Genomic DNA, 24,918 nt, shown 5'->3' with positions numbered 1-24,918 from the left:
AGGAACTTTTTTTGCAATTGTTACACTAGTTATAGTTTATCTGGCTATTTTAATCAGTGTTAGCTTTTAACTAACGACTGCAAATTTGTTTATTTTGTGATGAAACCTGTTCTTCAACTTTTTTTATTTAGTCGTGTATATTTATGTTAGTCTGTTCTTCAACTTACAGAACGTGTATTTAGTCAACTAACTCTAGTAACAGATAGCGATATGTAGCATGTTTATTTCCTACATTTGTTTCTAGACTAGTTATGTTATCACGTTATTTGCTTTTGCCCATGATAGAAAATGTAAAGGCAGTAACTTTTGTTGGACTGCTTATATTTTATCTGGGTTATTTGCTTACTCTACTTAGTATGTTGCTTCTAGCTAATGAATGAGAACTTCTTGTTTCTTTTGATATCACTCTGCTTTGTAACTTATATTAGTTAACTACCTTATACAAATAAAGTTATAGGTCACACATTCTGTCTGGTAACAAATACATGTAACAATATGTAACATGTTCATTTTCTGCATCTATTTCTAGACTAGTATGTTATCACTCGTTATTAATCTTTGCCATGATAAAAGTAATAACTAGAAAAAATGCTGTGTTTCGTGTTTTAGTCTCGAAAATATTAGGGTCGATAGGTATTATATTTTTTTTTACTTTGGCCAAAATTCTAATCTAGTGATACAATACAGTTTAGTAGAACTAACATTGCTGAGGACACTTTTATTTTCAATGTAAAATTTGATTTTGTGCATAATAGATATATATGTCGTTCATCAGATACGAAAAGCAGTTTTTTTTCACTTGAATGGGAAGCAGGCTGAATAAAAATTCTAACTGGAAACTATGTGACTCGACTGCCCATCCCCCAAAAAGGCAGGTTTTTCTAGGGTAGGTCAGGAAACAGGAAATTTAAACAAAACATTTTTTACGAGGCAAAATTAAATGTCTTCTATGAGGCAGGATGTAAGGTTCTTTACGTGCAATTTAAAATATTTACATGCAAAATACAACTAGTCTATACTGCAATGTTCTAGCCACCATCCATCATTCTGTACTTTGGTGGAATGTTGCTGCTCTGGATGGATAAGAATTTTGCCCATTCTGTCACTGTTGATGGACTGAAATTGGCACATGAAAATATAGACAGAACTGCAAAGTTTGGAAAGATATCCACATAATCAGCATGTTAGTTTGCAGCAAAGCAGAATTTGATTTGTTTATAACACCTACTGACAACCGGTGACGATCCCCGTCAGACAAACAAAGGCACTGTGGCCTCTGGGCCTGTAGTAAAAATACTGAGCCTCAGTACAGGCCATGTATTTTCAACATGCAAGATTGCAAGTTCAGAAAATTTTTACATGCAAATCTCAAAAATTATGTGCAAATTGCAAGTTAAGTATGTCTATTTCGAACCCTGCATAAACAATGTACCTCTGTGAAGGTTGTGTTTTCAGAGGAGAATGTAGAACTTTATTAAGAGTACACAATTCTTCCTTTAAATGTCACAACATCTGTCTCATATTTGTTTAACACAAAAAATGATATACTTTTTATTGAAAGAAAAACATCCTACACAAAATAAAGCATAACACTCGACACAAACTTTATTAAAAAGTCACACCATCATCCAACCATCGTACGTTTCCGACCTCTCAGCCTGACTTCATCTAGCTTCTTGATAACCTCCTTAGACTTTCTTGAGTGTCTCGTGTAACTCTTAAGGATGATGCTGAATAGTTCCTCCGTGTTCGGATGAGTGCTGAGGAACGCCTTCTCCAGGACGTACAGATCCACCCCCTTGTCTTCTGGGAGGTGAGATACCGAGCTCAGACCGAAGTCGATGAGAACCACCTGCGGTTCCGGCATGGATGAGTCCTGTTTCAGCATGATGTTAGAGGTGGTCAGGTCTCCGTGGATGATGTCACCGTCATGCATGGTCGCCAGGGTTTTCCCGATCTTTAAGAGAAGAATGAACCGGAGATAGAATAGGATGAATACCAAGCTAGTGTATATAACTAGATAGCTGGAAAACCTAATTCTGGGCTGTCTCCGGACCTGTCCCTCTATCCTGGGACGGAAATTTGCTTATTGGGATGGACAAAAATTTCATCCCATCCATCCAAAAATCTGAACTTTAGTGCATAAAATGGATGAAAATCAGGATTTAAACAGGAAAATCAACGACATGCGCTCCCTACAATTAGTGGGCCTGAAATAATTTAAAGCTAGCTGGAGACAGCCCTGATCTAATTGGTATGTGGTGCCTTAATGATCTCTAATTGACAGTTTTTTTTTCATATATAAGGGCTCGAAATTCATTTTTGGGATTAGGTGCACTGGTGCACCCAGCTTAAAAAGTTGGGTGCACCAAAAAATTGTTGGGTGCACCACTTAAATTTAAGTAGAATGTCAAAAAAATCTAATCACAAAACTTAGTTACAAGCTATCAAATTCTTAAACAAGTAATATGACAGACATTTTTATTATCTTTCTAACACTTAGATGTCAAGAATATGATGTATACTAGTATACTTTTGTGCAAACCACTAGTATATCTTTCCATACATAAACCTAAGAAAATATTTGGGTGCACCCTGTGCACCCACTGAAAAAAATTGGGTGCACCTGGGTGCACATGCACCTTGTACTTCGAGCCCTGTATATACATGTACTAGATTTTAACGTGTGTCAAATGTCAAGATTTTTTATGTTAGTACTGGCAGAGATTGTAAGTGATACACAAATCCAGCCACTGTCTGTAAGGTATTTACAGTAACTGAATAAACCATTCCTACCTTGTCCATGATTGGTTGCAGGGCTCGGAAGCTGTCCCCGCCGCGGACGGACTGCACGGCCACAATGTAATCCCGCGAGGTGGTGGCGCTGCGCAGGTCCTCCATGTAGATACAGTTGGACTGGTAGTTCACAAAGTAGATACAGGGTGTGGGGATACCTGGAGGACATATAAAGGAAGGGGGATAGTTGTAATGATAAATTCTGGACTTACAATGCAAAAAGGTCATGCTGGGTTAATTTCTGATAGGAGCAATTGTTGTTTTTATTTACATCCGGGGTAATCTACGAAATGTGTCAACGGCAAAAGCCCCTGAGACATTAACAGTTCACATCTGGACATTATTTGTCTGGCAAATCTAAACAATGGTCTAGAGGACTGATTAGAGGTCATGGGCCTTAACCTTTGACATACCACCCACATTTCCTGTTGAAGTTTCTAACTGTCATTCAACACAAAAAAATGGATTATACCAACACAGATGAGCTTTCTTGCTAACATTTCCTGTCGCTGCACATGAAACTTGAAACTGTGATAGCACTACCGCAAACTTTGTGATCACTTCTTTTACCCCCTGCTGCAAAATTAAATCACTGCAGTTCATAAGCCCTCTCACAGAGATCAGAACGCATGTGCAGCGACAGGAATTCTAGGTAATATGTCAAAGGTAAAGGTACCGAACTTGAAAACAGTCCTTGTCTCGACCATTGTTTCGATGTGCATAACAGCATCCAGGTGGGTTTTGTTGAATTTTTCCGGACCTACACTTTACCTAGAATTCCTGTCGCCCAACATGTGTGCTGATCTTTGTGAAGGGGCTTATTGGGACTAATATACAACTGCACCTGCTTTCCTTGCCCGAGCCACAGTCCTGGCTTCTCCCTGTGTCCTCTTGGTGGTCAGCTTCTCGTCCAGTCTGGGGTGTCGGTACTTCTTACTGAACCTCTCCTTCATTGTGGAAGATACAAGAGAGAAAGTCAGCAACTACTGAGTGAAGTCGACAACATTACAAAAATATATATATAACACTACAGGAAAAAACAATAGCGGACAAAGCAACATTAGCTGGGATGCATTAATACTTGAAGGAGGAAAATGAATATAAAAATCATCTGACTGATGTAAAGTTGTTATCTATCGTATTGAAGCTACATGTACAACAAGATTTGCTAAGGAGGATAAGCCCTCTCACACAGTTCAGAACGCATGTGTGGCGACAGGAGTTCTAGGTAATATGCCAAAGGTAAAGGCCTCAAAAAAGAAAACAGTCCTTCAACTCCTTGTCTCGACCAGTGTTTCGATTTGCATAACAACGTCCAGACGGGTTTTGTTTTACCTAGAATAACTGTTGCAGCACATGCGTTGTGATCTCTGTGAAAGGGTTTGTAGACGTAAAACAACGACAACAACAACAACGAGTTTAGACAAAGGCACAAATTACAAACAAACAAACAACACCTTCAGAACAGCAGGCTTGCCGAGAAACGTGCCCCGGTACAGCCGGGCTTCGGCGCCCTGTTTGAACAGCACGAACCCGGGGTGCTGGGGCGAGCCCGGAGTCCCAGTCCCTCCCCCAGCTGCAGCGGAGTCACCCGAAGCAGAGGCTGCCTTGTTCTGCATCTCTATCATTTGTGCCACCGTCGGGATCTCTGTCGGTTTCCTAGAACTGGCCAAGGAATCGCCCGAACCTCCTTCAAGGGAAGGGCCTTTCTCCACTTTGTCGGCCATCCGAATAGCTCAATGTAGGCCCCAAGGACACTGCTTAGCCCAGAAAGTCGACTACCTCTATTTAAGAGTTGTAAGAAGTGTTTTGACGACAAGGAAGACGAGGCAGGGTGGTAAAAACATGTGCCCTCCCCTGAAACAGAATGGTGACCCTTGACCGTGGATTAAGCCATTAGTGAAGATAAAATTGGTATAAATATAATGGCAATCAATAAAAATATTGCATACAGTAGTCAATGATAAGCAAAATTAGATAATATTTACTTCATGACATGTAGATTTGTTTCGTGTCATAGAATAGGTTATATTCATCGATCATTTAGAAAACATAGATAAAGACCCTGATTTGGAATAGAACAGTCCATTTTCCGCGCAAAGGCTGCTGGGTCAGGGTGAACAAGAAACCGCAAGCAAACCCAAACCGGCATTTTAAAATTAAATTTGTTCTGACGTAAAATACACACTAAAAGATGCCATATTAATATTTAATACCATATGAGTATATTTTTAGTCTTGTAGAATAAAAGTGTTTTTATCTCATCGCCGTTATTCTTTGCATACACCTTTACCAGCTATTGGCGTTTCTCTGCGTTCCCGGCAATAGGAAGATAACAATGGCGACCGCAGAAGGTGAAAGTGAGGACGGTCCGCGGGAAACCAAGCTGGTTTTGTACCATTTCGTTACATCGTTTTACTCCCAGAAGGTGTGTAGACACAGCGTACACTCATACGCACCCTACCTTTGTACAAACTCCAAGATCCGTGCGAATTTGACCTTGTAATTCAATATTGAAACGGTGGTGGGCGGGGCGAGTAGTGAAAGTGACACCATTTGGTATCTATTAGCATAACACCTTCACTAGAATATGATCCATCAAGCAAAAAAAAAACTTGCCGGATTTTATTTTTCATTTTTACAGCGACGTCTTCTTTAATCTTTCATTTGATTGTTACATTCAATTTCCTCTAGAAATTAAGTATGAACAATTTGCTTCAGAATATAACCAATAGAACGACAGTAGAATGTCAGGAAGTAATAATATACCCAGCGGTATTTACTAGGTATTATGTTTGCTTGGTGAATCTCACGCACTTTTACTGTAGATGGTTTTATCTCTTGTCCGCTACTCTTAACTAACACGGTTTATACCGGTGTCAAGGGTGACAATGGTGTACTCAGTGCAGTGCTAGTAATATGGTCCATTGATATTAAGATAATGATATTGGAAAAGTCGTTACAATTAAGCACCTATTTCCTTTACATGTGGCAAGACTTAGCCATGAAACTTGATAGCGGTCTTGTTTTGCATTGTGTTCATTTTCCCTGACCCATTCGCTACTAATAGCAGGAAGGGGCAATGCAGTAGACGTTTTGGTATTTGCATTTTTTTTTTCAATTTGCCACTAGGAAATATGGGTCATTAACTTGGCATGAAAAGTAATGAATATGTAATTTTCTGCCTGTTTCATTGATTTGGTTACCTACCGGTGGGTATTCATTCTTACAAAAATGCGTCTGCCATTGGTGGCAGAGTCGTAATGAAACAGAGTAGAGTACATCATTTCGGCCAGGTGGGAGCATTGGCCTTTTAGATAGTTCAGTGCTTTGTAATTGAAGACAACTGGGTGCGATTCCATGTGTTTCTCAAATCGTGATTTCAAAGTATAGTGATCATCTCTTATGGTAGACTATTCCACCACTGTGATTATCATGGTTTGTATATTTATATTCTAAAACAGAGTCCTCCCCAAAGGATGGAATAAGGGAGGCCCTCCACTATACTCCTAGCCCAGCTCCACTATACTACTTTTGAAATTTAATGGGTTTCTTCCCTATTTTCTTGTTTAGTTTTCCTAACATTAATGAAAATTCACAGATTTTTGCACCAAGTGGCATCACTTTTCCAGTCAGCATTGTCTGCAAAAACTTGTGAATGGGCAATGATCAAAAGAAAAGTCATTTTGACACTTCACAACAAAGGAATCACAACAATGTATTATACTTGTAGTATTTGACACCCTCTGTCATTGCAAAATGAACCCATTTTCATGAAAGTGCATCGCATTGGTCCGGGTTATTTTTGCCAGCCCCTCCACTACACTAAAAGATTCTGGGGAGAACCCTGTAAAATGTTACTACGGAAAGGAAATTCATCGCAAGGGTGGTACTAGTACACCATCATTTCTCTTTCTTTTCCAAGTTTAAAAGCTAATGTCACCATATGCTAAGTTCAATGCACCAATGAATGTTAAGTTTGTTTTCCATGTATAGTCTAGTTGAAAGGTACATGCACCATGAGTCACCTTATGATTCGTATTTTGACAAAGACATTTGAAACAGTTTTGCTGGTGTCACATGATCATTGCTATAGGCTTCATCTTAGACTAGATATCTGACCTTTCAATGTAGATGTATAAGGAGTAGGTAGAAATTCCAAACTTAAGCTGAATAAATAGGATATAGAAATAAATATAAAAATCTGCTCTCCAACAAGATCTCTTGTCACTGACAAAAGACACGGGATGGTTGTCTGAAATGTTTGACCATTTCCAAAATCATATCTAGTTCCTTGAGTAGCTGCTATTTGGTGTATCTTTTTACCCGGATGTCTAACCTTCATCGAAACTAATTCATATTGGTTTCTCGGTGGGTCAGTAGGAACTGACCAGCACTAAAGGTTCCACCGTTCGTTTCCCAGGCACGGCTGGCCCTTATAGAGAAGTATTGGGTGGGTCAGTAGGAAGTGACCAGCACTAAAGTTTCTACCGTTCGTTCCCCAGGCACGGCTGGCCCTTATAGAGAAGCTGTTGGGTGGGTCAGTAGGAAGTGACCAGTGCTAAAGGTTCCACCGTTCGAGCCCTGTGTCTATAGAATTGCCAACTAAGTTGATATCTAGAACTGGTAGCACAGAGCAAAGCTGTCCGTGGTGCTGAATTCACTACTATTGCAAATTCTTCCACTAGTAGCGACTAAGTAGTACTACATACATACAAGATTTGATACACTAAAGCAATTTGAAATGAAACCTATATGTAGTCTATCATGCTACATAGAGGTTTGATTGGTTCCCAGGTGGAGCACCAGGAAGTGATAGTTAGGTTTTAGTTACCGTTTGTTCCCCTGGCACGACTAGCCCTTATAAGTTATAGAGAAGCTGTTGGGTGGGTCAGTAGGAAGTGACCAGTGCTAAAGGTTTCATCGTTCCTTCCCCTTATAGAGAAGCTATTGGGTGGGTCAGTAGGAAGTGGCCAGTGCTAAAGGTTCCACCGTTTGTCCCCAGGTTTGAAACTGTTACCGTTCGTTCCCCAGGCACGGCTGGCCCTTATAGAGAAGCGTCTGAAGTACGAGGAGCATGACGTCAGCCTGCCGCTCAACGAGAACACGGAGCCGTGGTTCATGCGGATCAACCCGTCCGGCGAGGTTCCCGTACTGGTGCACGGCGAGCAGATCCTCGCTGACGCCAACAGCATCATCGACTACATCGAGGAAACCTTCACTGATGGTAAACCTACAAACAAACAAACAAACAAACAAACAAACAAACATACAGCATTGTTTCAATATACAGCATCATAGACTACATAGAGGAGACCTTCACTGACGGTAAAACCTACAAACAAACAAACATTCAGCATTGTCTCAATATACAGCATCATCGACTACATAGAGGAAACCTTCACTGATGGTAAAACCTACAAACAAACAAACAAACATACAAACAAACAAACAAACATACAAACAAACAAACATACAGCATTGTCTCAATATACAGCATCATCGACTACATAGAGGAGACCTTCACTGATGGTAAACATACAGCCTTGTCTCTATAGAGCCCTTGTCACACATGTAGGACCTTCTCACAACTTCCCACAAAAGTAGGGAATTTATCCTATTCTAACTCCAGTTTTCTCCTATGATTGCATCTAAATACAATGATAAAACATTGACCTTAACAAGTTGGATTGGTCGAAATTCATATTTGGCTGGTGTAGATGACTATGAAATGCAGGTAGTAGACAACCTTGCTGGCTAACTCGCAACTACATATGACCTTAATCATGGATAAGTCCCATCTATGGGCAGGATAAGAACGGGGGCTTTCACTGTTTCAGCACATTACTTAGTACTCTAGAGAGGTCTCTTATACATAAACATGTGACAGTCACACACAGCTGCAAGTAAGCTTAAAAGCTGCAAGACTTTACTCTTGTTTCTTTATGTTGATCCTATTTTACTTGCCATTATGTATTTCCTTCAGTCTTCTGGTTTGTGCATGCATGTATTATATTTCTGCTGTGTTTACGTTTTATCATTTTCAAAGTCTTTAAAGCATGGCTGTGAACAGCATTGATGTTTTTATTTCACTTTTCCAGCAAGTTTCATCTTTGTACAATTTTGTGACCCAGAATGAGAGGTCTCTGTTGAAGTAAGTTGGTTCTGCTTTCCTTTCAATTTCTCTTGTTGCATCGTCTGTTCCGCTAGTTCACCTTTATCCACAGGGTAACAGATATCCATTGTTTTTAAAAACAGGGTACAACAACGTATTTAGAAATATCAAGTTGAATTACTTCCGGACATTCCATGTTCAACCATGTTTTTCTATGTACTAATAGTGACGTTGAAGAAGAGTGGTGGATGTCACTTAAAACATCTAGAAGTAATTTCATTCTTTCGTAAAGATTAAGTTGTCTTTAGATACAGTAACTGTTCCACCAAATATCAGTTACTCAAGCAACAGAATATGATTTTGGGAATGGTGAAAACCATATCCATTTCCAGGGCTCGAAATACCACCTGCATATGCAGGTTAGTGCAGGTAAAATTGGAGCTGTGCAGGTATTTCTGGTGTCTACCTGCACCTAACCTGCACTGGTCCATGTACTCGGTTTTATACATAAATGTCATATAATGTAGGTGTATATGGATTGTTATTAGCTGCATTGACTGTTTAAGTATAAAAGAAAAAATAGCAATGGTTCCTGCACAATTTCAGCATGATCCATACTTCCTAAATTCAAAGAGGTGCAGCTAGAATTTGTCTGGTGCAGGTAATTTTCAATGCTACCTGCACCAGTGCAGGTATGCAGAAAAAGTATTTCGAGCCCTGATTTCCATAATCATATCCAGTTACTTCAGTAACAGCAATTTTGTGTATCTTATTACGGATGTCTAACCGTCATCAACGTATCAAGTTGAAGTTAACTGTTGTTTGTATATCTCGTGCAGACTCTGTACCGAGGCTCGTACCTCCGGAGGACACCAGGGCGGGGAGACGCGTCCGGTATTTCCGTGAGATCCTGGACAACCTTCCCGTGGCGGCGTACACCCACGGCTGTATCCTCCACCCACAGCTCACGGCAGACAGCATGATCCCCAGCTACGCTACCGCTAAACTAAAAGGTAAACAAGTTACTCAGCTAATTATCATGGGGCTGTATCCACCAGCTACAGCTCTAAGCAGACTCACTGCATGATTCCCAGCTACGCTACCGCTAAACTAAAAGGTAAAGTTACTACAATATTCTTCAAACAGTGGCAACTTTTAGGGCATGGAGATATACCCCCAAATTTTCGATGTCTTGCAGAACACGCGCATCTGATTGACCTAGTATTGCGAGAGAGCACAAGACTAGCACAGACTTGCGTAGATTATCTGCCCTCTCCAAATTTTTGTTCCTGTCCTTGGTGCTGAATGACGTTCTTGCATCAAATCACAGTCTCCCTTTTGTCATGTGGCAATCTTCTATCATGTCAGTTCCTTGATTTGATGTATCATACCATTGTTTCTGTACCTTAACCCCTACCTTTACTTTTTACAGGCATGATTGCTCAGATAGTACAGATGCTGAAGAAGTTGTACGCAACAAATCTTGTCAGGGTTACAGTCTAAGTAAAAGTTCTAAACAAGAACCATGTGGCTCCAGATGTTTTACTGAAGGATGACTGCAGTATGACAGATGTCGGTAGCTTGAATCCACTCTACTTAATGCTTACCATTACTTTTTCCAGGCATGATCGCTCAGACAGAAAGACGCTGACAAAGCGAGAGAGCGAACATCCCGACCTGAGCGAAGAAACATCATGAAGAAACAGAAGCAGCCACACAGTTCCCAAGAACCCACTGCCTCTACAAACTCAAAAAAGACTTTTGGACTACCCATACCTTCACCTTTTCCTTTCCAGGCATGATAGCTCAGACAGAACAGACACTGACAAAGTGAGCGAGCGAACATCCCGACCTGAGTGAAGCATACATGAAGAAACAGACCAGCTACGCAGTCTATAGGAACCTACCTGCCATATGGCCTTAGAAAAGACTATTGCAGTACCCTTACCTTTATCTTTACCTATTACAGGCATGATTACTCAGGTAGTACAGATGCTGAACAAAGCCAGTCTAGGTGGCAGGCCAGATAAAAGTTATAAATAGGAACTATGCAGCTCCAGATGTCTAACTCAGAGGCAACTGCAGTGCGACAGATGTTGAAATTTAATGAGTCCACTCTACTTAATGCTTACCATTACTTTTTCCAGGCATGATAGCTCAGACAGAACAGACGCTGACGAAGCGAGCGAGCGAACACCCCGACCTGAGCGAAGAAACATCATGAAGAAACAGAAGCAGCCACACAGTTACCAAGAACCCACTGCCTCTACAAACTCAAAAAAGACTTTTGGACTACCTATACCTTCACCTTTTCCTTTCCAGGCATGATAGCTCAAACAGAACAGATGCTGATGAAGCGAGCGAGCGAACACCCCGACCTGAGGGAAGCATACATGAAGAAATAGAAGCAGCCAATCACCGAACAGCCACCCACCACCCGTATGGCCGTAGAAAAGACTATTGCAGTACCCTTACCCTTACCTTTTCCAGGAGTGATTGCTCAGGTAGTACAGATGCTGAAGAAGTTTTACACAACCAAGCCAGTCTAGGTGGCAGGCCAGATAAAAGTTATAAATAGGAACTATGCAGCTCCAGATGTCTAACTCAGAGACAACTGCAGTGCGGCAGATGTTGAAAGCTTGAGGAATGAGTTCAGTCTACTTAATACTTCCCCTAAACTCTTCCAGGCATGATAGCCCAAACAGAACAGACGCTGACGAAGCGAGCGAGCGAACATCCCGACCTGAGCGAAGCATACATGAAGAAACAGAAGCAGCTCCAGCAGCAGCTGCAGCAGCATGACGACATCAACTACATGAAGAGGCTTCTGCACGACCTGGAGGAGACACTGGACTTCGTGGAGAAGGAGCTGGTGCAAAGGTTCAAGGAGACACAAGGTGGGCACATGCAGACATGCATACACACACACATACACACACAAATGCACACAGACACACACACACTTTGTGGAGAAGGAGCTGGTGCAAAGGTTCAAGGAGACACAAGGTAAGCACGCGCGAAGGCACGCGCACACATGTACACACATGCACACACACGCACGTGACATGCACACAAACGTACATGCACACTCATGCATGCACACACTGGTGCTCAGGTTCAAGGAGACAAAAGGTGGACACGCACACACACACTCACACACACTCTCACACACACACTCACACACACTCTCACACACACACACACACACACACACACACACACACACACACACACACACACATACACACACTCCTGTGTTTCATAATACTGCTGCAGGTTCAAGACAAAACTACTGAAATTGATATTGATATCTTGTCAACTTATAGGTCAACTTCTTCAAGTCAATACGTTTTGCTGCCAGTTTACAGATGAAATGTTAAACAGTGCTTGGGTGTGATGAGTGAATATCATCTGTTTGGCTGGTTATTATTCTTTGTTGCTGTAACCCATATGGAAAGACAATACACAGGAAAAGAATATTCAGTGAAATCTGTTGCCATTCATCTGTTATCTCTCTATCTTGGCATAGTACTTCATGCAACTTGGATTGTACCTGATATGCCTCATTTGTCTGCAAGTCAGATCACTAAACTCACCGTGGGACAGATTATCTTGTTTATCTTGGCTTTAGGCCATAGTCTCCAACTGTGTCTGCTATGTTGCATACACACACATGCACGTATGCACAGACGTGTGCGCGTGCACTCACACACACACTCACACACACACACACACATGCACACACACACACACACACACACACTCACACACACACACACACACACACACACACACCTCCTTGCCAAGGGTAATACCAGTAATATATGAGCCCCATTCCCTCCATCGGTCCACAGAGACAGACGCTGTAGGAGTGTAAGACAACCCATAAACCATGTCAGTACTTCAAACAGACTTCCAGCTTAGCTCAGTCCTACAGGACGCATCAGGCAAACACGCCGCTATCAACAATTTGTCGCCAGGTCTTATCCTGACGAATCAGTCTTAGCACAATTATTGGATATAAGCTTAGGGCTGTTGTGGTTTCATATGTCACTGTCAGAAAGCAGATGTTGCTTCCTAATCTACTGATGTTGAATGAGGGGTACTCTTCTTAGTCTTGGCATGTGTTCCTAAATATGCAGGTATGATTACAAGTCATGGTGCTGGTATGCCTGAAGTTTTTGATAAAGGGACCTGTTGCCTGATCTATCATGACACATGAGTAAACAGTTGACATAATGTTTCTTACATGAGTGTATTTAGACTTCAGATACTAGTAGCTTAATGTATACAGAAAAGCCATGCTTTTGAGAGGAATTCTCAAACCAAGTTTAGAAAGATTGCTTTTAAATGATAAGATAAAATGTCACGTAGAGAAAATAGACAAAACATAACATCATTGCAGTCTGAGATTAAACAGAGACCTCGCCGACTTAAATCAGTTCAAAGAAAACTGCATCATCTAGCTGTTAACCACATTAGAGTCAAGTAAATGCCACAGAACCAGAACTTGCAGCAGACAATTCAATAAGAGGCTCAGGACCTTGTTGCTAGCATTCCTGACAGCTCTCATCATTCATACCTTAATCACATCTTGGGACAGCACAGATAATTAGGCTTAGAATTAGACTTAGTGTCTGCAGAATATAGTATCATCTGTATCGGTATACTGTATCTGTTTAGCCGGTATAACTGCCTTCCAGGCTTTTAGCTTCAGAATCTGTATTAATTTTGTATCTGTATGACCAGTACAAGTGCCCTCCAGTGAAACACACCAGCTTCTGTATCTGCATCTGTATAGTCAGTATAACCGCCCTCCAGTGAAATACACCAGTTTCTGTATCTGCATAGTCAGTATAACCGCCCTCCAGTGAAATACACCAGTTTCTGTATCTGTATCTGTATAGTCAGTATAACCGCCCTCCAGTGAAATACACCAGTTTCTGTATCTTCATAGTCAGTATAACCGCCCTCCAGTGAAATACACCAGCTTCTGTATCTGCATAGTCAGTATAACCGCCCTCCAGTGAAACACACCAGTTTCTGTATCTGTATCTGTATAGTCAGTATAACCGCCCTCCAGTGAAACACACCAGCTTTTGTATCTGTATCTCATCATCGTGGGGTGTACGGGGCTCTGTGTAGAGGGATAGTCACTTGGTTGATGTCTACTGCGCCCGAACGACCATCAGTAGGCTGGACATTCACCTCAACCCTCACTCATCACGCATCTGTATATTAGTCAGTATAACTGCCTTCCAGTGAAACACACCAGCTTTTGTATCTGCATCTGCCCCTCTCTGTGTAACACACCAGCTTCTGTATCTGTAACAGATTCTGTATAGCCAGTTCAACTACCCTTCTGTGGAACACGATACCTTAGCAAGCACGCGGCACAGCAGCAGCTGGTTATATTACACTGAACAACTTGTCATACTGTAATAATTTAACTTCGTGGGGATTTAATTTCGCGATAGTGGGAAAAATGACTTTTTCGCGGTGGTTTTAAGTTCGCGATAACACTGTAGACTGCAGTCTAATACCATAATAGAAAAATGTTTGCGGTGGATTTAAGTGCGCGTTGAAGTGGTCACCGCGAAAACCGCAAACATTTATCCACTGCAAACATTTCTGCATTTACAGTACCTTACCTTTGCATATCTCTAGCTGTAAGCTATCTAGTGAGTATGCTCTTGCAGTACTTGATGGCAGTGAGTTCCACTCAACGATGATTCTAGGAAAATGATTCTTAGTACACATCAATCCTTCGTTGATAACTCTGGTACTTGAGGGCGTAAATATTTGTCAACCACAATATCGTGAAAACTTCAGGCCCCATTTCTAATGGTTGGTGCAAAAACATTAAAAAAGCACTTGGGTGTGATTCATTCCCTAAATGGTACATTCTTCTTCTTTTTTGTTGTTGTTGCAAACCAGATCAGAAGAATGGTGTGGCCTACTGTATGAGTAATAAAAGATCAAACTGCGGTTGCTTTCTTCCTGTTCACATGCTATCACTAATATGTCTGAATGCACGTACCTTAAAAACAGGTGCATGAATACTCCATTACTCTATTGGCCCGTTAACGGATTTACATGACTTTTCATTGGTTCAAAAAGAGTGTTTTTAGGCCTTGTCGGTACGCTCTTAGTCCAGAAACCGATTCTTGTAATCTCAACAACACATCATGTGTCCCGAATGTGTCAGCCGGTAACGGTAGACCATGTGTTTTCACCCCTGCTGGTGACATAATGGCTGGGAAAGGTCCTGAATGCCCTCTGCACACCACACCTACTCATCCGTCACTGGCAGCTTTCTGACAACTCCGCATACCTGGTACATTCAACATCACAGGACATTCCATACAATAGTACTGTAAAATGTTTATACTGTATAATCATTCAGCCTTCTGACAACCCCACATACCTGGTGCATTCAAGATCACAGGACAATCCATACAACAGTACTGTAAAATGTTTATATAGATTAAATCATTCAGCCTTCTGACAACCCAGCAGGCCTGGTACAAACAAGATCACAGGACAATGTATACAACAGTACTGTAAAACTTATAATCCATTCATTCATTCATATATTCTATCAGAAGATTAACACTCAGGTTAGCCTACATGTAGGTACAAATGTACTATCCAGATAGTAGTTCGCTCCAGAGTTGCTCCTTTGCTATTCCGTCTAGGAACCTTGGCATCTCTAATGTCTGGAATTGTCCAAATTTTGGATTAGGGTGCTGACGTCCCTACTCGTGAACTAAACTATAGGAATGAACTGCTACCCGGATGGTACTCAGGCTATGCTCAGGTCCCATGAACATTAATTATTCTACAAAGCCAGTGCATTACAGGTGAAATATCGAGTTATGTGAACTTCATAGAATTTGCTGTTGTAGCATCCTTTTTTGCTTTTGTAAAAGAACTCAATGATTAGTAATACAAACAAGGTTACAAACGTTTGGAAAAATTGTTGGAATTCCCTTCATAGCCCAACAGGGATACTGTAAATGCATTTAAGTTTCCAAGGATTTACTTTGGCGGTAGCGGGAAAATGAAGTTTTTGCTGTGGTTTTAAGTTCATGGTAGTGCCATAGAAACTGTAATCATTATAGAAATATGTTCACTGTGGTTTTAAGTTTGCGGCCACCTCGAATATAAAACCACTGCAAACATTTCTGCATTTACAGTATAATGCCCACGGTGAGTCAAAAGCAATAATACTGTCACTGTATACATCTGCCTGAGGCATCGTGTTTTGGTAATAGGGGTTATACAAGGTCAAATGGATAAAAGGATTGCCTTGTCACAAGGTCATTCAACCTGATATGGATAAAAATATGTTGAGCCCACAGTCAGTACAACATTTCTGCGCACAAAATTGCAGTACAATTTGTTTTACACAAGTGTTTTTTTCTTATAACTATAATTTTGAGATTTACACCAAGGTTGCCTTTTCAAACCGGGGCCCAGTGTGGCTGTTAACAGAAACTATAAGTATCATCAAAAAGATAACAAATACACTCAAAACATTTAAAAAACTAAAGTATTTCTTGATATACACTTTTATTTTTCATTCCCTCCAACAGCATTACATTATGTGATCATTACATTACGGGTGCCCTTTTCACATTACAAGACAACTTTGATTACAAGTAGCTTTTCCTACAGGTAGACATTCCACATAACATTGTCTTCTGTAAGCCTTAATCACACATCAATCGGATAATGAATCATTAATGAACCTTAGTATTCACGGATGGGTTCTCTATCATATACAGTCTATGGACTGTGTCAAGGCCTCAGTGTCCCTTCACAGGGCTCAAAATACTTTTTTCTGCATACCTGTATACTGGTGCAGGTAACACTGAAAATCACATGCACCAGGCAAATTTTACCTGCACCACTCTGAATTTAGGGAGTATGGATCATAGTAAAATCATTCAGGAACCATTGCTATTTTTTCTTCCATACTTTATAGGTGGTAACAGTCTATGCAGCTAATAACAATCCACATACACCTACATCATATGACATTTATGTATATGGACCAGTGCAGGTTAGGTGCAGGTAGACACCAGAAATACCTGCACAGCTCCAATTTTACCTGCACTAACCTGCATATGCAGGTAGTATTTCGAGCCCTGCTTCAATACATATTTTTTGTCTAATGACCTCTGAGAAGCTGTCGTTCCTGATGCATATCAAGTGATGACTGGCATGGGAGCTTACTACTAACAGTTACAGTTGTGGCGCTTCATCAAATTTTCATGATAGAGATTTGCCATTGATGATATAATATTCATGAATGAAGCTCACATATACAGACACATGATTATAGATTGGATAAGTCCTAAAAATAGAGCTTATAAAAGGGCATATCTTAATATTTTACATTTAGACTGCTAATGTTAAATCACTCACAAGTTGAATGGATTTTTATCGTTCATTCATAGTAGTAAAGAAGTTATTCCTATCTGCTTATATGACCTAACTGAAACTGAAGGGGTTGCAGTCCACGGGATAGATTGGAGCATACTGCAATCCACTGTAAATTGTATTTATCAAACTAAGGGATTATATCTGTGCATACTGTATTACATAATATCAGCTTTCCCTCTCATTAAGACTAGCAACAAGACTTAACTACAGGTGTCTTACAAGACTGGGCTGCCTGCAGACCAAGACTTGATAAAAACACCTTCCATGCAAGGAGAATATGTTTCTTCTTTCTTTCATGTTGACAATTATGAACTGTTTGAACATAGAACTACTTAGTAACCTGGGGCTAAAAAATAAATTACAATGTTGGAAATACAAAAACTGCATAACAGTAATTGTTTGCTTTAAGGCCATGTAGATTGTTCTCCAATGTGTCTAGGGCACAGTAGAAGATGGAGCCCAACCCTCTCATTCCACTACCATTTACCTCCCCAACCAATGTCAGATACCCATTTTTACACCTGGATAGAGTGATTGTTTTTTTTATTAAGGACAGTCATGTAAAGTGTCTTTCCCAAGAGCAAAAGTTTGATAGCATGACAGGATTTGAACCCAGAACCTCTGGCTTAGAGGTAAGAAATAAATAAATAGAAGTAGAATCCAGTATTTAATTATACTGCTACTGGGATCCCTGACATGGGTTGGCAGCCATTAGCTAGTCTTCACACTGCGCTTCCATGCAGCTCTGTCCAGTGGGTTCACCCTATAGTTAGTCTGCACACTTTGATGTCCCTCCTAACACATTCTATCCATGATTTCCTTAGTCTACCGCAACCCTTGCTGCCTGACAAATTCAATTTGGTGATGAAGTTGATGCAGCCATTATTTTGTGATCTTACCACCTGAGACAGCGGCACTGCAACACTGAGGTGATGTTCAGGATACCAAGTTTATTAAGTATGCCCTGCAGTTATGACATTACGTACATCTATCTCCCACAGAATCCGGCCAGCAGATGTGGCTGTGCTGCGAAAGCTTCACAGCGGCTGACATCGCGCTGTCCACCCTCCTACACCGGCTGACATTCCTGGGGCTGTCCCGCCGTTACTGGGGCAACGGGATCCGCCCGCACATCCAGAACTACTACACCAGGGTACAGGAACACCCCTCTTTCAAACAGGTGAGACTCATCCAGAACTACTACACCAGGGTACAGGAACACCCCTCTTTCAAACAGGTGAGACTCATCCAGAACTACTACACCAGGGTACAGGAACACCCCTCTTTCAAACAGGTGAGACTCATCCAGAACTACTACACCAGGGTACAGGAACACCCCTCTTTCAAACAGGTGAGGTTCTTTACCAGAAGTTTTATTTCTTTCTGACATCAACTCTCATAATTAATTCCGCAGGGTGTCATAATATCAACACGTGAGAAAAAAACACACAATCTTGGAAATTGATTTAAAGAGATGTACCAATGCGGCATCAGTAATCCTGAGGTATATTCACTTATAATGTATTTAGTGTTCAAGACAATCTTGAGGATATTATTTTGGAAATTTCATTGACAGATGTTTCAGATACCATCCACTGTCTTTCATCAGTACTAGTGACACGTCTGAACGTTTCCAAAGTCATATGCAGTTGCTTGAGTAAGTTTTGCTTTACGGCATATCTCATTACCTCTAACCTTCATTGGTGATTGATCGATTGATTTGTTGATTGATTGATTGATTGGCAGGTGCTGGGGAACGTGAACAACATCCTGTGGTCGGCCGTCATGCCCACTATATTCCGCATGGTGAAGCGGAGGAGTCCACACATCATGACGGGGGCGTCCGTTCTCGCGCTCTCGGCCTCCCTCATGTACATGTATTTCAAGAGGAAGTGGGTTTTCGCACGGGGCTCGTGGCTAGGGCAGAGATTGGTCATGAATATTTGGTCGTCTTCGAACGTTTGAGGCAACGTCGTCTGCAGCACTTCCCCGGGGATGCGTGTGCTCGATTTACAAAATGTACCTCACCCTGCAATGTGTCATTTTCAGCTTCTGATGTCAACCTGAAGCCAGCTCTAGTCTAGCAATTGTGTTGCATATACAGGCTTTTTATACGAGCGATCGATGTTGTTGTTTTCATCCGGAGTATTTGACGGGGTGCCTACCAGAACTTCAGTAGATTGGATTAGAAATTGATATTTAAAGTAGCACATCAAATTACTGGTTAGTATGTAAATCAATCTTTTGCCAAACACCTGCTTTCTGCCTACCACTGCGTCACCGTGACATCATCGCGATCGCTCGTATTGACGTTGTGATTAGGGGTGGGTACCGGTACAGAAAATTCAGGTACAGGTACGGTCCAGGTCCAGAGGATCAGGTTCAGGTAGCTGGATCTGAACCTGATTGTCTGTGAAAATTTGGGAAAGGGTAATACTCAGAACAAAGGTCCATGTTGCTACAAAGGGTTCTGTTTGGTGGAGTATTCGTTATTTTCTTGGACCGAAAAGGGCCAAAACATGTGAACACTTGCTGGTATAATTTGTTCATTTTCCAATTGGTCTAAAATCTGGTCCACCAAATTTTTCCAGGTCATTTTTTTCCAACAAGAAAATTCCTAATTTGAATCCATCGGCAATCATGTTGGTGGGTTATTGTACAAAGCAGTAGCATCTTGATGCGTTTTAAAGACGCAAATTGTAACCCAACATGGCGCAGATGACGTCAAATGAAAAGCCTGTATTGTGAGACAATGTTGTATATCTTATTACATGTCTACGTACAGTCGCATAATGCAGAGAATCGCCAAATCCCAGCCCAACGGCTGAAGCCATTACAGACAAGCAGGCGTCTCCGGGGAAGTGCTGTTTACGACATAGGTACTCCACATTAGGGAGATAGTATGGACATGTAGGTCTCATCACCCTTTGTCAATATGCTCAACACAAGATCGGAAAACCATTGCTTAGGTGCAAAATTTTCAGAATATGCTTCTCCAATAATAGTAACTGTTTTATTTAAAAGCAGGGATTCAAATATGGTGGTTTTGCATTAGGCTTTGTCAAAGGCTAATTAAAAACAAAACGGCAAAATCACCGTTTGGCCATTAGTACTCATCTGAATGTATTTTTCATCATGAGTCCATCATATTTAGTGTGTTGCATTGAGAAACCTTACAATGTGAGTCAATAACATTCCGTCATCTCCATGAAAGAAATATGCTTGGAGTTAGAGCAGGGTAACACTTTATACACCACCTCTTCAGCAAAGACTTCTCGTGTTGTACCCTGTGTAACAATCATTACATTGTGTGTGTGTGTGTGTGTGTGTGTGTGTGTGTTCCTCTTCATCCGAGAAACATTTTGTGCATCGGCACCTGCAGACAATTTTTCTCACAATCTGCTACAATACATGGTACCTCACATTTTGGGTGACTTGTACATAGTAGAGACTGCTTTTCAATCGAATACTTCGGCAAATGAACTACCTAAAACGTAGATGCATATTGTTCATCATTGCAGAGCTTTCCCCCCTCAGAAAATTTTGCAAATCTAGGGCTTCTACATCAAAGCAGATACATGTATGTGAATGTGGGGAAAGCACTTTTAGTAAATAGGCAAAGATCTACATCTCCATGTGTTGAGTACGATTGTAAAAAAGATGCTATTAGCTTAATAACACAGCTTACTCCTAGTGCAATCATAAAGTCCCTGTTCATGAAAACGACTGTTTTTTTTAAATCTTGAGCCATGAACAACTTTGAATACTTTCTAGCAAGGCAACACTGAATTGATTTCAATAATGGCATTCATGCAAGCATCTATTTTCACCAGTTAACTTTTAAAAGAAACAGAGGGAAATTCATTGTCAATATTGGGGTAGTTTTGGTAAGTTTTGTTGTGTATGTTTTATGTTAACTCTTGTACATTTTAAGGTTTGAGCATCTTGAGTTATAAGATGTCTGTAGGATGGCATCCATAGAATCAAGTCAGTGTGGCCAAATCTTAAAGCTGATAACAAAAACATGTACATGAGCACCAGATACTTGAAACTTTATTTCTCAATCAACTTTGCAGTCCCTGTAGGGGCTGATTGCATTGATTTTACAAAACACTCATAAAACTTGATGTAGCATACCATCAGAAAGTCCTTCAACTGGCTGTCAATAGCCATTTAGAGGAATTTCTAGGAGACATTGAAGTTTCTTGACCGAATGCCATTCTGGTTGTGGGATTTCTGTTTTAATCTGACAACCAACATGACATACATGCTGAGAAATCTGTTTATTTTGTAGCAAACATCAAATGGAAACAGAAAGGAAGGAATGACAATCGTGAGAGAAAAAATATGTTTAATTTGAATAAGAGATTGTACATTATTATAATTGATGCTAGAACTATTGATAGTTGTGAGGATGCTATGATTTTTTTCTGCTAACTTACTGATATCCATGCTGGAAATTATTAAACCTCAAAAAATTATTTTTTTCTCATCAACCTTCGATTTTGTTAACAATGTAATGTTCAACGTTGAAATTTCAAGACAGCTGAACTTTATCTATTCAACAAGTTGATAAATCACTTCAGATCTCTGCTGGCAATACACAAGAAATTTTGTACAGCAATAGGAGCAAAAGGATTTAACATTTTGTGGAAAAACGTGAGCAGAAACAATTTACAAAAGTACCAGATGAATGCAGGAATAGCGGAAGGACCTGAAAGAATGTATGAAAAAAGTTATAAAAAAGTATTTGTCATTGAAACAGAGCAAACAATGTTGAGTAGCAATTTATTCTAAGATATGCAATTTTCTTTTGTTTATTTGTTGTATAATGTTATAATTCATACATCTATTCCATTGTAATAATCATGTTACAAATGTAGCTTTAAGTATTTTTATCCTACCTGTTTGGTCACTGTGATTTTACTGCTACATGCAATTTTGTATGTTTTGTATTTATTTGAATTTAAAAATGATAAGATATTTTCTACATTGCATGTACTTTGTAGCAAAGTTGTAACAAAATTATTTTGTTGCTGAATACTATTTATGATGCATTTGCCTGTAGATTTGAGATATAAGAACAATATTCATAATGTTAACATATGCAAGCAGTTGCTTTTGTAATGTTAAGAGGATAAGTTTGATGAAAATGATTTAGACGTGGTAATATAACAAATCCCTCTTAGATGCATGTTTTAAACGGAGGGAATCTTATGTCGGAAAAGTACTCTCATCTCTGTGGAAAAGATTTTTTACTTAAAAGTTTGTCTCTGGTCTATAACTCATTACTTGATAATGTTAGATAATTTCTTTGTTAGCATTTTAGACAAGAAAATGTTGATTTAATAAAAGTTGTTGCTCAGAAAGTTGTCTTTATTTGAAGAACTTTCATGTAACTCTGTGACAAGAAAGGATTCCTTTATCCTTAGTTCTCACTATCCAAACTATTGGCGATGTCTTCTTTTTTAATATAGAATGGGATGAGGCCTACTAACGTTAGGGGGAAATAGGGCTGCTCCACCCACAAGGGGGTTCTTTTAACACCCGAGGTGAAGCCGACCAGTGGTGCAGAAAAAAGTGTTGTACTTTGAAAAAAGTGTTGTACTATGAAAAAAGTGCTGTACTATGAAAAAAGTGTGGGTTTACTGAAAAGGCTGGGCTGTCTACCTGGGCTGGCTGTCACGTCAGACTACTTAGACCTACGAAAGCCCATTGGGACAGTCGAACTTTGGACGATTTTTCTCACAAAATGTGGACTGCACAGCAGAACAATCCTCATAAACCATGCTGTCTTGTATGAGTGGAAAGTATTTTTCAAAGCAAAAATATGTGTATTCAAATAGTAAGGAGCCAGATACAACTTTTATCATAAAAGCTCCTTGATATTCTACCCAAAATAAAGAGGTAACAGACGATACCAATAAGGTTCTCGGAGAGGCTTTCCACCTATTGATTACTAGAAAGTTTGGCGTCCTACGTTTCTCGAAACTGTAGCTCTTCACCTGAGCAAGGCCTGAGGCTGTCCGCCAACCTACGAAATCGTAAAAGAAACTCCGGTCCGAGACCAGAACGAGTCAGAACCAAAGTCAAGTCGAGAACCAAGATGGAGTCGAAGTTGACGTGGGCGATTAGTGTGTGTCTGGTCACTTTGGCGCTGTTGTACCTCGTAGCTCCTGGAGAAAGTCAAACAGCACTGGAAAACGCATGCGCATACGACTTTCTGACCGTCCAGGATGGCTTTGGGAACGACATTGAATGCGATGAGCAAATCGGACTAGATCAGTTGGGGCATGGGCCCCCGTTCGTCCAGTACGCAGCGGCCCAACAGGTAACAACAACACTAACGTTATCGCATCTTGTGAACGACAAACAGTCAGTGTATGATTTAGAAAATTGCGTTCACCCCTTCCCCCGATGACCAAATTTATGTTGCATATTTTTATGTGACGTTACTAGTAAAATAAGGGAAAGTAAAAAAAAAACTTGTGACGTGGCATGCGATAATGGCCGACCGTGAAGCCCCGCCCCCTGTTCGATCGGTCATGTATGTTCATGTACGTCAGAGGACACATTGAAAAAGTCCCGTCCATTTTTAGAGTAGAGTAGAGTAGAGTTTCTTCGGCCAGGTAGGAAACGGCTGGTTCCATTTTAGGCCGCTCTTCACTTCTACGTCACAGTCATTTCCAGTTTGTGGGGGTTGTCTAGAGCTCGGAAGTCAAACTTTGTGTTTCCGCATGAGCCTGTCCAGCCTCTCCTTGAAGCAGTTTGTGCTGGGAGAAACCACTACTGTCACAGGTAGGCTATTCCACCAGGGGATAACTCGGACACTGAAGAAGTGTGCTCTTCTGTTACTCTTAGATGTTCTTCTTTTACATAGTTAAGACCCCCTCCCAAGCAACCACCTGACTTCCCCAACCAGCAACCACTTTTTACAGTCCCAAAGGGGCATTCAACCTGCCTCAACCAACCAAAATTGATTGACAGCAGCTAGCAGCCATTTTGTATGCAGAATTATGTGGGCACAGTTACCCTAGACTTTGAGACTTCTTTTCCTTATGTAAGTGAATATCAGTCAAGCATATTATGTGGACCATGCAAAATAATTATCAGTGAGAATTTTGACATAATGAGGCTGTTTAACGTGGTCGAGGCACCTCCTCAACCGAGCACGGGACCCCCATTTTACGTCCCTCCCGGAAGACGATTTCGTGGAAAGCATCGTTATCACATGGATTTTTACCTCCATGAAATGTCATGGAGGATATATTTTCAGTAGCATTTGTGTGTGTCTGTCTGTCTGTCAACAAGATAACTCAAGAACGGCTGGAAGGATTGGTTTCATACATGGTGTTGGTAGGGTGTGATGAAAGTTTGAAATGGTTAGATTTTGGGCCCCCTAGACCAAATTTATGTTGCATATTTTTGTGTTACGCTACCGGTAAAAAAAGGGAAAGTAAAAAAACTTGTGACGTGTCGTGCGATAATGGACCGCTCCTGAAGCCCCGCCCCCTGTTCGATCGGTTATGTTCGAACACTTCCGTCAAAAACAGCGC

The 24,918-nt window shown here is 40.7% G+C and overlaps 2 protein-coding genes across 3 annotated transcripts; one reads left to right on the top strand and one right to left on the bottom strand.

Moving 5' to 3' along the window:
- Positions 1 to 1,458: 1,458 nt before the first annotated feature.
- LOC118418600 (EKC/KEOPS complex subunit Tp53rk-like) lies at positions 1,459 to 4,684 on the bottom strand. Its single transcript, XM_035824598.1, has 4 exons — positions 4,254 to 4,684; positions 3,641 to 3,743; positions 2,797 to 2,954; positions 1,459 to 1,957 (listed from the first exon to the last, which is right to left on the bottom strand). The coding sequence occupies exons 1-4, from the start codon at positions 4,521 to 4,523 to the stop codon at positions 1,625 to 1,627; spliced, it is 864 nt and encodes a 287-aa protein (XP_035680491.1). The 5' UTR covers positions 4,524 to 4,684; the 3' UTR covers positions 1,459 to 1,624.
- Positions 4,685 to 5,101: 417 nt separating this feature from the next.
- Positions 5,102 to 19,521, top strand: LOC118418634 (ganglioside-induced differentiation-associated protein 1-like). 2 transcript variants are annotated; one of them, XM_035824644.1, is made up of 6 exons: positions 5,102 to 5,224; positions 7,831 to 8,023; positions 9,751 to 9,924; positions 11,599 to 11,808; positions 18,364 to 18,713; positions 19,109 to 19,521. In XM_035824644.1, exons 1-6 carry the CDS (start codon positions 5,135 to 5,137, stop codon positions 19,325 to 19,327), a joined length of 1,236 nt encoding a protein of 411 aa, XP_035680537.1. In that variant the 5' UTR covers positions 5,102 to 5,134; the 3' UTR covers positions 19,328 to 19,521. The 2 variants fall into 2 exon arrangements, with proteins under 2 accessions (XP_035680537.1, XP_035680538.1); XM_035824645.1 differs by having other exon boundaries at positions 18,364 to 18,542; positions 19,109 to 19,519.
- Positions 19,522 to 24,918: the final 5,397 nt, after the last annotated feature.

This window comes from Branchiostoma floridae, chromosome 6 (genome assembly GCF_000003815.2).
Source record: "Branchiostoma floridae strain S238N-H82 chromosome 6, Bfl_VNyyK, whole genome shotgun sequence".
Taxonomy (NCBI): domain Eukaryota; kingdom Metazoa; phylum Chordata; class Leptocardii; order Amphioxiformes; family Branchiostomatidae; genus Branchiostoma; species Branchiostoma floridae.
The sequence above is the reverse complement of the archived record's forward strand: the minus strand, read 5'-3'. Positions and strand labels throughout refer to the sequence as shown.

What these genes read in the sequence shown, in the direction of transcription:
- LOC118418600 (XM_035824598.1), bottom strand. Translation starts at nt 4,523, where the DNA reads ATGGCCGACAAAGTGGAGAAAGGCCCTTCCCTTGAAGGAGGTTCGGGC. An exon ending in GGCTCGGGCAAGGAAAGCAG is followed by an intron (nt 2,955 to 3,640) that starts GTGCAGTTGTAT and finishes TATGTCCTCCAG; the next exon opens with GTATCCCCACACCCTGTATC. An exon ending in TGCAACCAATCATGGACAAG is followed by an intron (nt 1,958 to 2,796) that starts GTAGGAATGGTT and finishes CTTCTCTTAAAG; the next exon opens with ATCGGGAAAACCCTGGCGAC.
- LOC118418634 (XM_035824644.1), top strand. Translation starts at nt 5,135, where the DNA reads ATGGCGACCGCAGAAGGTGAAAGTGAGGACGGTCCGCGGGAAACCAAG. An exon ending in AAGGTTCAAGGAGACACAAG is followed by an intron (nt 11,809 to 18,363) that starts GTGGGCACATGC and finishes TATCTCCCACAG; the next exon opens with AATCCGGCCAGCAGATGTGG. An exon ending in AACACCCCTCTTTCAAACAG is followed by an intron (nt 18,714 to 19,108) that starts GTGAGGTTCTTT and finishes ATTGATTGGCAG; the next exon opens with GTGCTGGGGAACGTGAACAA.